This window comes from Stylophora pistillata, chromosome 5 (genome assembly GCF_964205215.1).
Source record: "Stylophora pistillata chromosome 5, jaStyPist1.2, whole genome shotgun sequence".
Taxonomy (NCBI): domain Eukaryota; kingdom Metazoa; phylum Cnidaria; class Anthozoa; order Scleractinia; family Pocilloporidae; genus Stylophora; species Stylophora pistillata.
The window spans coordinates 5093885-5110878 of NC_142523.1; the positions used below are offsets into that span (position 1 = coordinate 5093885).

The 16994-nt window shown below is 37.7% G+C and overlaps 1 protein-coding gene across 3 annotated transcripts; it reads left to right on the forward strand.

Moving 5' to 3' along the window:
- The first annotated feature begins 594 nt into the window (after positions 1 to 594).
- Positions 595 to 14906, forward strand: LOC111337264 (uncharacterized). Of its 3 annotated transcripts, XM_088760210.1 has the most exons (8): positions 3116 to 3511; positions 7167 to 7595; positions 9854 to 10035; positions 11106 to 11344; positions 11576 to 11968; positions 12653 to 12721; positions 12914 to 12994; positions 13198 to 14906. In XM_088760210.1, exons 2-8 carry the CDS (start codon positions 7554 to 7556, stop codon positions 13638 to 13640), a joined length of 1449 nt encoding a protein of 482 aa, XP_088616336.1. In that variant the 5' UTR covers positions 3116 to 3511; positions 7167 to 7553; the 3' UTR covers positions 13641 to 14906. The 3 variants fall into 3 exon arrangements, with proteins under 3 accessions (XP_022799274.2, XP_022799275.2, XP_088616336.1); XM_022943539.2 differs by lacking the exons at positions 3116 to 3511; positions 7167 to 7595 and adding an exon at positions 595 to 756; XM_022943540.2 differs by lacking the exon at positions 7167 to 7595 and having other exon boundaries at positions 3115 to 3511.
- The last annotated feature ends 2088 nt before the right edge of the window (positions 14907 to 16994 follow it).

Here is a 16994-nt window from a genome sequence, read left to right on the forward strand (position 1 = left end):
GTTTTGAAAAAGAGGCAAGGGTGAATCGGAAATGGCCATGTGCCACAGCGGCGACGGTGACGCCTAGCAGCGTAATAACATACCATACCGCAGCCTCTGTACAATGGCATCAATTGCGAGCCTGTAAGAAAGTGCACTGACGACTCTTAATAAGCCAAAACTCGATGCGATGGAAGCGAAGGGAGGCTACTCATTGATTTTTTTTCCCTTGGTTTCTCGAAGAGCCAAACAAGTACTTAAAGCGGAAATGCCTCCAAGATAACTTATTCCGATCACAAAGCAAAGATGGAACTTGCGTCATAACAGTTTCCTGTTTATAGGTAACCTGTCAGCCGATCATGTCGGTAATGCTGATATTTCGCTTAAGAAATTTTTCTTGTTTTTATCAATACCAATTTTCTATTCGATCTCTGACTGATTTCGTAATCTAGGTAATGATTTCACTTGTTGAACGTTAGTTTTCTTGTCATTTTTTTTTCAAACCCCAACATGGTACGATGCACCTCAAACATGTTGAAAACGGGAAAGCCCCCTATCCCGACATGCACCTCAAAACGGAAACTTATGAGAAAACTCCATCTAAGTTTAGCCTTTTCTGTAATACGTGGTTGTTACGAGCATACGGCAGGTTGATAGTCCGACTTTAACGTAATACTGGACACCTTTCCCGGCCGTTCAATGGGAATAAACATGTTAAGACTGAAGAGCGAAGAATTCATGGAACTGCTTATTCTCGTATCAACTATTATATCGTCGGTAAGTATCTTCAGTGGTTATACTGAATATTTCTTGTTCTCAACTGTTTGGGTTTTGCGCATTCCATTGTGAACAAGGGGACTGAAATTCGAATCTCGGCGATAACTAACGACTGGCTCAATTATTTTCTTTTCATTGAAGCCAAAAAGCCGTGTTAGATTGCGAATACTAGCAAAATTTTCTAGAGAATTTTTAATTCCGTTTCCTTCAAAGTTCATCAGAGTCATTTGAATAGTCGCACTTCTCAGACAGCGGTTTCCGCTAAGACTGCACGTGAGGCGCAGGATCTTGACCCTAACTGACGGCGTTCTTTGTTGGCTGACACTTATCGCTCACTATGTAATGAATGGGGCGTGACATAACTCTTTTATCAAGCTGTTACGACGCTGTTCTTCTCGAGTGACCCCACACTAAGCAGCTATATCTATCTCTGTGAGTGCATTTTTTTTTATGGGAAACGAAAACAATCCACAAAGATGTCTACCTACTTGTATCACTACTAGGCGTGTTGGGCTATAGACTAATTATAATTGCGTCAGTAATTGAATCCGTCCTGTTTTTTTCTAATGTAGTTGAGATTGTCGCATGCCCGCAACGTCTCTATGTCACGTGTCAGTGGAAAGCTAATTAATCACTCGTCAAGATTTCTTCAAATCCCTTCACACCAACAGACCACCTCGACAGTCTAGTTCGATTTTTCTCGTGTAAAAAAAATATATATATATTCATGGAGTGCTGACGAGTTTCACACAGATCAGGGGCAATCGATGACCGTTAATCAGCTACGAGGTTAAACAAACGTTATCAAAGTTTTATCATTTTATCGTATTTGGAACACACAGTCTGCCCTCCGATCGGCGATGACAAACGGCTTTGTTGAGTCCAGGTTAAATTTCCGACTACAGATTTCTGCTAACAGATCACTTGCTTTCGATGATTTGAAATTTTTTTGACGCGATGGGTATGCTAGCTTCATGCATCCCACTCTTAAAAACTCCCTCATTTCATCCGATTTCATTAGTGGCGATATCTTTGTGTTAGCGCAACACAACTCTGTGTTAGCGCAACACAACAAAGAATATTGCCAGAGGGATTAAAAGACTTAAATAACTTGATATGTTTGCTTTTGAAAAACATATTTCGCCCTGAAAGCTGTTCCGCCGACAGAGCTTATAATCTTTTCACCGAGAATGTAAACAAATCCTTCCGCTGAAATGTAAATCAGGTTACGGGGCAATTTAATTGAAAGCAATCTGTTCAAAAGCGTTCTAAGTAATTGTCAATTATCAGGTGTCAGTTTGTTTTGATCACTTTAATGTGTTAACAACCTCAAACATAAACTCACCAGGCTACGATCGCTTCATTGACTAAGAACCAAATCAGGAGAACCACTTATACAGCTATTCAGAACAAAAATAAAGATTGGAACTAGTTACCTATGTAATGCCGGCCTAATCTGTTCAAGCCAGTCAGAGAGGAAATAATTTGTGAACAACTTCCGCCTATGCGGCATGGCAAATTCCGGCCGACGACATTACTCTGTCAACTTAGTAACTCACCAGTCCAGGTGTTTTTGCTTTAACACTGAACGGTTCGTCTATAAAATCCTTCGAGGCTCCCAGACAAACAATTACTAAACAATTCAATAGCTTATCACAACTGCGACGATAAACATTTTTCATGCATATCTCTTCTGTTTATCCAGTTCGTCTTAAAAAATTACAAGATTAGTTAATCTGTCTACTTAAATCTGACACTAAGAGGGAAAGTTAAAGGGATGCGTCAAAATCAATCAGCTCAAAAAGGACGCGTTTAGCATTATTCTTGAGGTTAAAAATAGGATTAAGTGTATTTAATGCAGCTTCGTCAGGAAGTGGGCCTCAACAGTCATTTCCATTCATTTAAATATTGCATGTACCTATTGTCACTGACCCACAGTGATACGAAAGAACTTCATGAGAGTTGCTCTATAAAAATTTTGAAGAATAAAACTCGAAATGAGATTGGAAAGTGATGATTTTGTGGTCCGAGTGCAAGCATTTGGACCCATCATTTGACGAAACCACAGATCCATTCTTGATGCAACTTTTCACTGATTCTGCAGTGTTCACACTGATTGACGGCAATGGACAAAGGAGGTTTCTTTGTAATTTTCTGTTTGGTTCATTGAATATATATAATTTGTTCTAGAAAAATTCAAATTGATTCTAGAATTAGAGGGTTCATTGTTTAGCTAAACACAATTTGATGAGTTGAAAGCATGCAATGTCGGATTCTATTCTTGTAATAAGTTTTGCATAATCAATCTAAACGATATCAGGTTTTGAGGTTATTAGTTTATGTCTTTGTCGAACTGCGAAAAAATTAAGACTTTGCATAAAAGACTTATTTTAAAATGTATTATAAAATGTATTCTCTCTTGCGTGACTCGCGACTTTCTGCCAACACTCAACCAGATCCACCGAAATGAATATGAAATATCGAAAACTTTGGCAGGGATTTCCCCTATCCCAGCATTCAGTTCTTTCAAAAATACTCACGTGCAACAGAAGTCCTCGTATTTTCACGATAGCCCGGCACGAAATAGCACACCACCGATAACTACCTTAAATATTATTGAAGGACTGAGCTGGTTGTTAAAACACAGTAGTTTTAGCAGCAACTTAGAGCACTTGAATTTACCGGGGATTTAAATGTTAGGATGTTAACCGTTATTTTCCTTGCGGTATGCATTTATGCATTTATGCCACTGTCGGTGAGTAATTACACTTGATTATTCTTTCTCTCGATATATGACACATTTCAGTCACAATCGTGTTTGTGATTTGACCAAAAAAAGGAAAGGAACATACGTCAAAAACAGTATATTTCTATCCCCTTTTCTGATAAACACAGTCCTTATTTTTCCCAAAGTAGAATTTTATTGGAATTTTCACGAAATGTTTTTGTCACGGTTTCTCAGTTACTACCGTGTTCATTTTCGCTTAAATAGACTCAATACTTTACCATCCTTACTTTCTTTTATCCAAAACTTACTTATAAATACTTTTAAGATTCAGAACGAAGTAAATCCGCCAATCCATGTCATAACGTTTACGATACATTCCTCTTTAAACCATTCTACTGAGTTGTAATATCAAATCCCTTATCATGAACCGGTGGAAGTGTTGGCAAAACATTACAATGAAATCTAACAATAGCACATGGATTCATTGACATTCATATAATGCTCTTTGTCTCATAAACGTCGACGTTGTATTTTTAATATCTGTTATGGGGTTACAAAACAATAACCGGAAACATTTTCTTCGTTAAGTTAAAAACCAAAGACACCAATGAAGTATGCAGAAGCAAATTATTCCACTTTCCCAAGGCATCATACGTGAAGAAATTTGACGAGATAGTATCGATTTTCGCATTAATATTTCAGTTTAATTGCTTAGCCTTCGCGGTCTGTTGGAGTGTGAGTGCATGATAACAAGCTCGAATCACTTGAAATCACTTAGACCCCGACATGCTGATGAAAGTTAAGCCATAATGCAACAATGTTTCCGCTAAAATCAACACCTTGCTGTCAGATTCTTCTTCACAACAAAGTGTTTGGCTAGATTAAAGTTTAGTTTATTTTGGCGAAAAAATAATTTGCAGAGTTCCTAAAACGTTCGTACCAGTGCTAAATTAGTTGTATACTCGGTCACGTTTCATGGCCATCAATATTAGCAGGGATATTTCAAATTCCAAAGTCATACGCAGTGATTTCACGTGCACGGATGGACGTCTTTAATGGGCTCTAATAAAGGGCGCAGAAAATGATAATAATTTGGGTATTTCTATGGCGCTCTTTAAATAGAGGTAATCAGAAGCGCTTTCACAATGATACACCTAAAAAACTATTCTACAGTAATGTAAGTATTCAATGTAAAATGTAAATGAGACTTACAATAAAATAAAAAAAAAAGGATTAATAGTATGTATAAAAACTTAAAGAAAACAGAATTTTTGTCTCAAGCGATTAAAGTAATACCTGACCAAAGAGGTAGTTTTTAAGATTGCGTTTAAAGTTTTAAATGATGGGATAACTTGCAATTGCGTGCAAACTATTCCTCAAACATAGTACAGCGGCATAAAGGATCTAGCACCAGGCGTAGATTCCATTTTCTAAGATTAATATTGTAGGAGGACTTCGGCCTAACACCAATTAAATCACTAATAAACATTGGCACTAATCCATTAATTGCTTTAAAAACTAAGACTAATATATCAAAATGAATACGAGCGCGTACTGACAGCCAGAGAAGATAATAAAGTGCTAGTGTGACATGGGAATGCTTGTCGATGTTCATTACGAGTCTCGCCGCTCCGCTCTAAATAGACCACTTTCATAAATGGCTGCCGGATCAATAGCGCTTTATACTAATGACGTCATGAAATTTTAGACCCCCCGCGTGACTCAGACAAACAAACTCCACTTCTTTGAGAGCTACAAGGGAAATGGCGGGTAGTTCGCTTATTCCCTTACAGTTCTGACCGAAGAAGACGGCGTTCCTGGCTCTAAATTTGAAAGAGAACCAGAAGAATACACTGTAGACCAGCTAAAACGGTGGTTAAAATGTAGGGGCTTAAAATTTAACAGTAAACGAGAAGATCTTGTACAGACTGTGTGAGATGCGGGAATTATCACACCCTTGATCCGGCAATCGATCACGGAAAATGGTTTGCTGCCAAAGTTCTTCAAGAAAATTCTGATGTAAACAATGTAAAAAGGGGGTTGACAGGCCTACACGACTCCCCAGCGCGCGTTTAGAATAGCCTATTCAAAGTTTGGCCCTCACGAGTATGTCTTTGAGCGATCGCCCTCTTTTGTAAGATACGAGCGGCGGATTTTTGTATATTTCGCTCAATACTGGTTGTGTTTCTATTAAATGCCAGTTCATGTAGTTAATGTTTATGCAGTTGTCATTGAATCATTTCTGTTTCTTTGACGCTGGATTTTCTCTTTCTTTCGGTGCTTTCCTCTTAGGAGCATGTGCTCAACTTACTTGCGCTGGTCTTAGATTTGCCTTCAGTGGATCGGGAAATTCGGGTGTTGGACCTTTTTCGCCGGGCCAGTGAAGAGCACAAATATAACTTAAGTGTTTCTTGTTATGTTTTTCTCCGTAAAAAAATCACGGGAACATGCCACTAGCCAACGCTTGCACTTTGCCATGTCTCGCGAAGGTTTTGGGAAAGGAATGAATACTTTCATCCCCGATTCCTTTCACTCTTTGAGTGATTTTGGCCATTTATCTGCATGTCTTGAGTCTGTCTTACACTCACCCCAACAACAGTGTTTGGTACCAACCATGCCGCTTCCTTTTAGAACGCCAAGTAATTTTTTGACGAAATTTTTCGTCGTTTTGTTTTAATTTTACAGCTCTCGCTCATACATTTCCTTAAGCTGGTCGCAATGTTTGTCTGAGTCTGTGCGGGGGGTCTCATTGGTTATCACGAAACAAAATCTATTTTTAGTAATAGTATAAAGCGCTATTCTTTTGTTTAAATTTAAATTAGCCCTACTGGCCTCGTTCTCCAGTACAAAATTCAAAAGAATACATTATCTCAAGTGACGCCAGTGGGGCTAATTTAAATTTAAACAAAAGAATATTTATACGGCAGCCATTTATTAAAGTGGAATAATTTGGATATATCAACAAAGTTGAAATGGTAAATTGGCCACCGTAATGATTACAAAAGCTGACGTTTCGAGCGTTAGCCCTTCGTCGGAGCGAATAGAGGAATTGTGGGTTGTGTGTGCTTTTAAAGGCAGAAAATGGAGCTACGTTATTGGTGGGTGCATGGCAACGAGAAAAACATAAATAAATTAGTGGAATGAAAAGCGTTCATTGATCCCTGTGGGATTGAGACTGCCGGTTTGAAAGATGAGCTTTTGTTCAAGATTTTTACGGCTTTCCGTGCCACCTAAGTGCAAGGAAAGACCGCAGATTGCCATATGTTGCTTAGAATGATTAGGTAAATTAAAATGTCTAGATTGCCATATGTTGCTTAGAATGATTAGGTAAATTAAAATGTCTAGCGTCCTTGTTATTCCTTTCCACGTCTCGAAGGTGTTCTCGGAATCGGTCACCTAGTCTTCTGCCCGTTTCGCCGATGTATATCTTTTTGCAATAATGTCATTACGGTGGCCAATTTACCATTTCAACTTTGTTGATATATCCAAATTATTTCGTTACTCCCACCGACGCAGCCCCAAACAGTTTCTTTCGAAACTATCATCCTTTATTCATTTATTAAAGTGGTCTATACGTTATAATTCTAAAATCTGTGATTTAAACCATACAAAACACTTCGCGAACTTTTCACCGGCTGAGATTTTGATGTTCTAATTTCACCGTTGTATCGTTTATCAACAGGAAGTTGAAAGAAATGAGAAGTGCTTAATCGGCAAAATTGTGCAATGTCGTGTTTAACTCCAGTTCGCCTGTATTAATCCAAAACTATACAATTTTGGATACACTCCAAACTTTTCAGATCGAAATAAGTTGGTAACGTATTGTGGAGGCGTTCGTCTACAAGGATCTTGACTGAATACTAAGGACAGGATGACCAAAAATAACTTATGAAGTAGCGCAATTGCGGTTGAACTTTGCCTTGTGTAATCGACCAATCAGGACCTCCTATAGTATGAGAGAAGTCGTGCCGATATATTGTATTCTTGATGTATACTTTTTGCAGAGAGGAAAGTAATTTGGCGACTGGAAGTGCATCTTGTTTATCCCCTAAAATCTATAAATTATTTTATGATGCTACTATTGGCGTATTTCCTGATACTGAGAGCGATGGTAAGTAATTTTTCCCCTGTAATCAAGTCTGTTATCTAAACTTTATCTTTAATGTCGCTGTTAATGCTCAGTTGAAAAAATTCGAAAACAACGCTAAGGAACAAGGAGTCCTTTTAGCGCGCGAAGTCGACACTTTGCATTTCTTGAGTTACAAATGAATATCACCTTCTTACTATCGAGACAGTATCTCTACGGACATTTCTTTAAAATCACGGTACATGTGAGTATTAAACATGCACGTGGCAGTACGTCACAACATGGTTCTATATGGCCTAATGAAGGTTGTAGAGCTCAGAAGGAGTTTCCTCGCTCCAAAGAGAGTCTAAAAGTAAGATGGGTATTCACTGTAGTTACCGGCGGTTATTTTAATGGCGTTACAAACAAGATTCTAGTAATTTTGAAATCTTATTTAACTGTGCGCGTGCGTGCGGCGAAAAGTGCTTACAATGCACAATTTAAGGGAATGATTTCCGTTCCGGCGATGGCCCTTAAAAGCATGCATTGTTGCATGTTGACCATTTCATCAGGTGACTTTGTTTCTCCCCAGCAAAATCCGAAATTTCCAGCTTTTTCATCTCATACTGTTTGCTACGATAACATTCGTTAGCGAGAAATGGGAATAAAATATAAATAAACAAAATATCGGTCCTCGAAAAGTTGCTGATGGATGACGGCGGTAGTCTATTTTCATACCGATGATTAAAATCATCGGTTTGATTGACATCTTTAACAGCTTGATGTCTGGGTTATAAGGCATCATTGTGTATCGGCACTTCAACGCTCTAAATTATTCACCGTCTTTTCATTCAAGGGAGAAATTGTGTTTTAATTCTCTAAAATCAAAATCTTTCAAGAGACAATTTTCTTCCTCAGTTTTTAGACTTTGAATGTTTTAAACCCGCAAACTGAAAAGAAAAGCGCTCCAGGTGAAAAATCCTGAAATACGGATGATTTACATTCCTCCTCGTCTAATGTTATTTTTCAAAACTTTCAAGGCAAATTATTCTTGGATCGCTCATGTTCGTGACGCCCTGCGATGTTTTCTCCCAAATCAAGCATCCCATATCTACAGTGCTTTCACGTTATACCTGTCACCTATCAAACTTGATTAATTCGCGAAAAAAAATTTGTTGTGCATTAAAAATTCAGACCCCCCTCGTGAATAAGAAAAAAGGCGGCTTAACTTTCTATTCAGGCTAATAGCGTTAATTATTTGGTATTTGTGTATTTAAAACTTCTGATGAAATTCAGGATGGCTATTGCGTTATCAATAACGTAACAACTCCTGGCTTGAATTCTGGTTCTTTTTCCTCTCTTTTTTTGAAATTTACCTCCTCCTTTACTTCAGTTTTATCAATAATGATTTTAATTAAATAATTAAATAATTAATAAATAAATAATAAATAATAAATAATAATAATAATTATAAATAATAATGATTAATAATTATAATAATTATTAATAATAATTATAATAATTATTATTAATAATTAACTAATAATAATGATGATTATTTATTTATTATTTAATTATTTATTTTTAATTAAATATTCTGAGTCTTGGAACACATAACTTTTATTCCAGAGTTAATATTTTTGATGAAAATTAGAATGTCATTTGCTTCATCTTCATGACGGTTGTGTCTGTGACATAAACCAAACATCAGTTTAATATTAGATCTCCCATGTCGAGGAGCTAATATTTAAGTTAATCTTTGTCAAGTGTTAATTTGAAGGGTCTGAAATTGTTCTCGAATTAATAATGAGATGCCTGTTCGCGTTTCCCAAGCGGGATGATGTTTTAATCCAATTTCTTTTATCTTTTCTTTCACAACTCCACCAGTTAACTCAATAAAAGACATTAACAAGCAAATGTTTTGTTAACGAAACAAACACTGATACCACAAAACGCATTTTTAATTGACAGTAAAGGAAAACTGCTGTTTAGGGACACATGGCATAATTTTCTTTGAAAAAGGCAGGTTCATAACCAAAGATAACAGGGCATTCTGTTTGGCATCTGATTAAATAGCTTGTTACCTCATTATCATCATTATTTTCACTATTATGATGATTATCTTTATGATTACTCATAACATCACCATTACCATCTCTAAATTCGCCAATTCATTAAACGATTTATGCAGGCATTATTTATCTATCTCTTCATTTTTCTATTTATTTATTTATTTATTTATCTATTTATTTATTCATCTATATACTTAATTCAATCCACTTTCATGTTGTTGGTTCTTTTAGTTCGCAGTGGGTGATTGCCCAGAAAACTTTTACTGGGATGGAAAAGAATGCAGTGCATGCTCAGGCTGTCCACGTGGGTTTGGTTTGAAGAAATCTTGCACGAAGACCAAAAACACCGAATGTCAAAAATGCTATCCTGGCTATGATTACTCGAACAGCACAGGGATGGAGGAGTGTATAAAGTAAGTTAGTGTTATGTCATGTTTCGCTTTAAAGACTGATAGTTTCTAAAGAAACTGTTTGGGGCTGCGTCGGTGGGGGTAACGAAATAATATGAATAAATCAACAAAGTTGAAATGGTAAATTGGCCACCGTTACGCTTATAAAAGCTGACGTTTCGAGCGTTAGCCCTTCGTCGGAGCCAATAGGGGAACTGTGGGTTGTGTGTGCTTTTAAAGGCAGAAAAAGGAGCTACGTGATTGGTGGGAACATGGCAACGAGAAAAACACGAATAAATTAGGGCCAATGTAATGTATTGCATAACTTGCACTTATTGCAAAAAGATTTACATCGGCGAAACAGGAAGAAGACTAGGTGAGCGATTCCGAGAACACCTTCGCAACGTGGAGAGGAATGACAAGGACACATCGAAACCAGTCGCTAGACATTTTAATTTACCTAACCATTCTAACCAACACATGGCGATCTGCGGTGTTTCCTTACATTTAGGTAGCACGGAAAGCCGGAAAACTCTTGAACAAAAGCTCATCTTTCAGACCGGCAGTCTAATTCCCATAGATATCAACGAACGCTTTTTATTCCACTAATTTATTCGTGTTTTCTCGTTCACATGTTTCCACCAATCACGTAGCTCCTTTTTCTGCCTTTAAAAGCACACACAACCCACAATTCCCCTATTCGCTCCGACGAAGGGCTAACGCTCGAAACGTCAGCTTTTATGCACTCTAAATCTTGCCAATTGTGCTCCATCTATTTATATCTCTTTCTCTCATGAGTTATAAGCATGTTTTCTGATTTCGCTCTCTACTTTAAGAGTCATTAAATTAGAGTTATTATGCTATAGAAAATGTACGATATCACCTGGTGGGTGAATCACATTGTTCACAGCCTCTTTGTTTTGGGAAAGCGACACAAGATTGAGAGGATGCAAAGATGGATCTTCGACAAGCCCTCGGTGGACTTTTTTTATCAAACCATCTTGCATTTGGTAATATTTATTCAAAGTAAATTCAGTCATTTGTGATATCAAAGCCTTCTAAGCTAAAAGCACTGTTTTTCCCTCTCATTGAAGGTGCGATACGTTCTCCAATTGTCTACCTGGACGATCAAAAAAGGTACAAGAATGTACGATCTTTTCTGGACCTATCTGTGACGGATGCGAAGAGGGCTACTACCATAACCCAGTCGTCGGCTGTGAAAAGTGTTCACCCGGATGTGATGCTAGAACTGAGGACGAAATACAGGCATGCACAACTAAGCATAACCGCAACTGTGCACCAAAACGAGTGCGGCCCAAAACTCCTACCGTCAGTAAGTTAATTTACTTGAATTTGCTTTAATACTCAGTGAAACAACCTTTAAGTAAGGGGCTAGATATACTTTCCTATAAAAGAAATTCCATTCTCGAAATTGGACGGTGTGCTGAGTTTACTTTACTGTAATTCTTGGCACTTACTGAATGGGCTATCTCATTTGAATCTAAGCTTCTATTTTGTGTTTATTTTTCGGCTTTGATTTTTTGTTTTTGTTTCTGTTTTTGAGGTAATGACTCAATAGGTAGAGGTCATCCTAACATCACTGGCAACGATGAGGATGGCGAGATACCACCAGTTCGTCCTGAGCCGGTAGGATCTAAATCAACTCAGGCACCAGAGGAAAATTTGATCGTTTTAAACCCGTGGCTTTGGGTTCCACTAGGGATCGTACTACTCGTCGTGGTCACAGTCCCAATAGCGTTTTTTAAAAGAAAATCTCGGGTAAATCGTCGAACTCGAGTAGAAGGCGATGTACATACATATAACACAGGGCAACATATCGGTTTACAGGAGCAAAAGACCCCTTTGATAACCGAAGGCAGTGTGGATGTCCAAAATGGGAGGGACATTTCCTCTTTGGCTGAGCAAGGAGATCCATTTGAACCCAGTCATGAATTAGGTGAGCTTGTATTACTTGTCGTCCTTTTTTATATTTTAAAGCCGTGTTTGTATATTAAGCGCAGATTTTCTGAACTAAATTAATTCGATAAAAACCACAATCTGAGAGATGCTTCTTTGCCAATTCAGTAAATTTTGGGTAACATGAACTCTACTCTTTATATTTTTGAACTGTTAACTGTACATAGATCTTTATGCTAAACGTAATTAGTCAGTAGGCACTTTTTATAGTGATCTCTCTACCATATACCCTATGATCTTATGAGAAAATTAATTGCCTGACGATGGAATTCCTTCGGTAATGACTTTTTCTTTAGTCGCATAACTGAATAAAAATGAGAAAAAGATTAAACAGCGAAAATTGATTGTTTGTTTTATCCTGAACACGAAACAAGAGATGCGAAACAATATCACAGCCTCGTTTTGAATTCGCAATTCCACGGCAAGTACCTCGCCCGCTAACCAATCAGAATGCGAGATTATTCAATTATGCGATTCTAACACAGATTTGTATGCGATTAAGGGGTTATCAAAACATGTCTTATCAAAACAGGTGTTATCAACTATTTTTCCCACGGCTTTGTTAAAGTTCTTAAAGATTTAAAGGAAAGCAGGCATCACCCTTGAAATGTTTTTCAAATGGAACGTCGAACCTCTCTAATCTGCTTTGCTGTTAAATCTTCAGACGCAGATCCGGAAGGGGTGGTTTTGGATGCTCCAAAACCTTCTTCAGAAGAACTCAGCAGACAAGCAGGTTCGCTTAAAAAATTCAGTACATACGTTTGTGATATGAGGGGGGGGGGAGGGGATGCATTGTGTGTTATAATCCATTAGAAACCTCCCCTCCCTTTTCTCAGAACAAAAACCTCGCCCAGCCCCTGATTTTATAGTCACAATAACCATCACCTATGTTATTACATTACGACCGTTATTATTTTGATTCTAGGCTTGGATCGTCCCATTAAAGATCTAACAATTAAAGAAAAGACGCCAATAATAACTGACCTGAGTGGCAAAGATGGGCAAGGTAGGCAGAAGTTCTTTACCGATAGCCGTTAGTGTTTTATAAAAAGTGGTTTTCCTACAAGGAAATCAACACTACTTATACCATTTGTCTTTAATGTACTCTTCCACTGGTTGTGTTTGTAGTTTTCCCTAAATGCTCTATCTCAGTAGCTATTGATTAAAGATGTTTCTCTCAAACAGTTTTCCATGTTGTTGTTAATTTAGGTTATTTTTACTGGCAACGTGTTGCGGAAGAACTTGGTTTCCAAAAAAAGTCCAGAGGATGGGAAGTAGTCCAAAATCCAGTTGAAAACCTTCTTAAGACATTTGGCGAAAGGGAAGGAAGTACCATCAGAGGATTGATAGAAGCCACTAGAAAAGCTGAGCTGACGCTTTTAGCAAGTCAGTGGGAAGAAAAATTTGATACGTCCTCAAGAGACGAGACAACTGTTTCTGTCCATTTACAGTTGGTTCAAGGAAAAACAAACGATAAGTTTACTTCTGTTGATATACCTCCAGATCCGGGGAAAGAGAATGGTGCAAATGAATCGGTTTTATTAACACCAGATAAAGGTAAAATAAACGATAAGGCTGATTCTGATATAAATGTACCCGCCGACACAGGAGAGGAAACTGCTGAAAAAGATATTGCTGATACAGCTGTATGAAAAGCGCTCTTGTATGAATAAGTAAATACTGAATCAATACTGACTTTCGTATCATGAATCAACCAAAAATAGCATCAATCGAACATCATTTTATAATAGCATGTGGACTTGAATACCACCTGCCCCATGATTGGTTGTCACGGACCGTACAGACACGCGGCTGAAGTGACGTTCTTACCTTTGTTTTGTCCGAATCGGAGTCCTTCCTTTATAACTTTTTCTTATCTTGATTAGTGCCAAATTTCTACGCATTGAGCGCGCGAATGCTTCCAAAGGAATTACACAAAATAAGTTTACGTCCTTGAGTTTATCTAGCGTCTAACCGCAGCATGGCTTTACCGCCCTGGCAAGAGAAAGGGCAGGGGGGGATAGCAGTGGGGTGGGGTGAGGAGATTCATGTTCACTGATTCAACGAAAGTCACTCAAGCCTTCAGAAAGTCTGAGTCGAATTGAAAGCTATGACCGCTTTCTTCGACAGAAAAAATGCCATTTAAAAATTATGTGCGAGTCTCAAGTTAATTAAGGACTGATTATTTATGTCGCAACCTCAAGTTGACAGCTTCAATGCAATTGTAAAATTACGATAAATTATGAAAATTTTGGGTGACGGCAGGTATTTACATTTTGTGCTATACTTGGCAAAATAACGCTTTACGTTTAATTTAATTGCAAGATAAAACATTAGAAAATTTTTATTTACTCTTGGATACAATTTTTTCCACTTAAAAAACCAGACGAGTATAAAACTGTTTACTCCATATTAATTCGAGTAACATGTATTGTTAAAATGTTCGATCGGAAATTGGCACCATATAGGTTCTCTATTATTCAAGTGTAGAAACATTTATGTATCCGTTTTGTTATTGTGGTTTGGTTTATCTTATTTGCTTTTGTTGTTTGATTAAAGGGTGGATAATGAATGAACGAAGCACACCACCTGGGTCCTAATCATTAGCTTTTTACTTTGAATTTTTACATATTTTGGTACCTGGTAGATCCGACAAGTTTAAAGTAGTTTCAAATCATTGTTTTTGTTTATAGTTTTCAGTAAAATTTTTACGAGTGAATGTATAGTTTTGTAAATTTGTAGAATCGATTTTTTGTACTTAACGAATGAAAAATGTACTCAATATTTGCAAAATGTGATAGTGAAAAGAGTATTTCCATATCACTCAAGGTAGATCCAAGCAAATTGAAATATTTTTCTAACATCATAATTTGTGTCGTGAGCTGGCTGACAAATAAAAGCATATTATCATACGTGGATACTGTTCTCGGTGTTTTTTTTTCTTTGTACATTTTAGAAAGTATGAAGTAGAAAATGCCATAATTTACTTGTAAAATTGTCCCCAGGTTATTAGTAAATGTCTGAATAACATTTGCTTCTCACAGTATTTATAACAAAAAATTAAATCTGTAAGTTAGCGAAATGATCCATATGTATATTCGTAAAGAATCAGGCACATAATCGAGAAGAAGTATTTTCTCTTGACGGTATTTAATAACTATCGGTTTATATGCATGCACAAGCTCCAGTTTTTTAGGCCTCTTGAAGATGACTTCACAAATCAATTTCAGCCCTGGCTCAATTTTTTTTTTTTTTTTTTTTTTAGTTTAACCAGTCGACACTCTTGAGGTCACTATGCCTCAAAAATTTTGAACAGTTTCTTTAGTTGTTTAAGTCCTTATTCATTATCGACTCGATGGGAAAAGCCACAGATTGGAGACAATCGAGGGTAAAAATGTAGGGTAATGATGTATCGCTGTTGATTAGCGATATCGTTTTCGCTCCGCGGTACAGCGGTTTCGCCTCGCCGATGCACAGTTTCCATCCAGCGAGTTGTCGCTACCGCTGATAGATACCGCTGACAGATCGCTGAACAATATTACGACCAGCGAATTTTCCATTACGCGAAGGAAAGTATGTAATCGATTCGACTGCTTCTAACATGACAATATCTATTGGCGCTAACAAGATTGTTCTTTTATGGCTGTATGCAGTACGAAAATTGAAGCGTTCGCGCATATCTTATCGAACGTGAAAACAAGGGTGTTAACACTTAAAAATTGCCCGCTGTCTCAGCCAACCATCAAGAAAAATTGTAACGCTGTCATAACAGGAAAAAAAAAATTCGGCCACTTACCTGAAAATTTTGCTATGAGATTTCCAAGCTCTACCAGAATCTTTAGTTCCAGAAGTTCTTCTTTGAGTTCTGTGCGAATAGCCATAACATTAGCCGGTTTCTTGCATTCGTTACCGCCGCATAGCAATACAATTGTAAATGTATACAACCCGTCAGGATATGGATAGCTTGAAGTTTTTTTTTAATAAATTGAACCGAGTACTGGTCTCAGTAAGTTTGTGACGCGTAATTTTGCGCACTCAAAGCGATAAATTGAGGTCAGAAAAATTATAATCAAACCAAGGTTCGACGGAGAGATGTCTTTAACCTTTTACCTGCTTGGTTCCCAAACACTTGAACAAACTGCCCCCAGTTGTTCCGCTGTCATCAACCTGGAACTCAAACACACTTGATAGCTTGTCTCAGAGGTAGTGTACCTCGTTTGTTGGTTTGGAAATTACCGTATTTAGCTGTGTTTCGCGTAAATAGTCAGCTTCGGTCGACTCATGCAGTCGTATGGCGATGTGCCTGTCATGTGATTCAAGTTTTGCAGTTTTGGCAGTCGGAAGTAACATTGACGTCCGGTCATTTTATTTTGAAAGGGGCAGTTGAGATTTAAAAGAAATTTAGTACGCTCCCACATTGAAAAATGAGAATTTAGTTAAACAATAATTTGGAAAACGATTTTGTGAGGTTGTAGCCGAGTCATATCCAATATTTCAATTTTTTTTAATCCCCCCGTATGTTCTGTAGGCGACGACTTATCTCCACTACCCCTGAAAACCATGAAAACATGAAAAACCATGTGATTCCTCGACATCCTCTGACCCCCTCCCAGGCGATAACTAAGGACAAGTCCCTTCTGAACAAACTGTTCATAATACTTACATAGAACAAAAGACAGAAACGGCGTGAATCACAAATACGACCATCTTTGCGTCCTCGTGCCGTATTCGAAGCCATTAGGCATCCGGAGACCGCCAGCAATGTTAGCACCGGATCCTCCATTTTGGTTTCACCGCAAACTCAAAAGATTGCAGGCGGAAATAATATCTGGATTCGAGAAAAAAAGCGGTTACACGACAAAACTTTCTGGATTCAAAAGTTATGAGATTCAAAGTTCCCACTTTAAATTCCGGAATCAAAATCTCCGGAGACACGACCAAACCGGGGAGTTTTTATTTCGGATTCGTCCGACTTTCGTGTAAACGGCAAAATCAATCCGGTACCA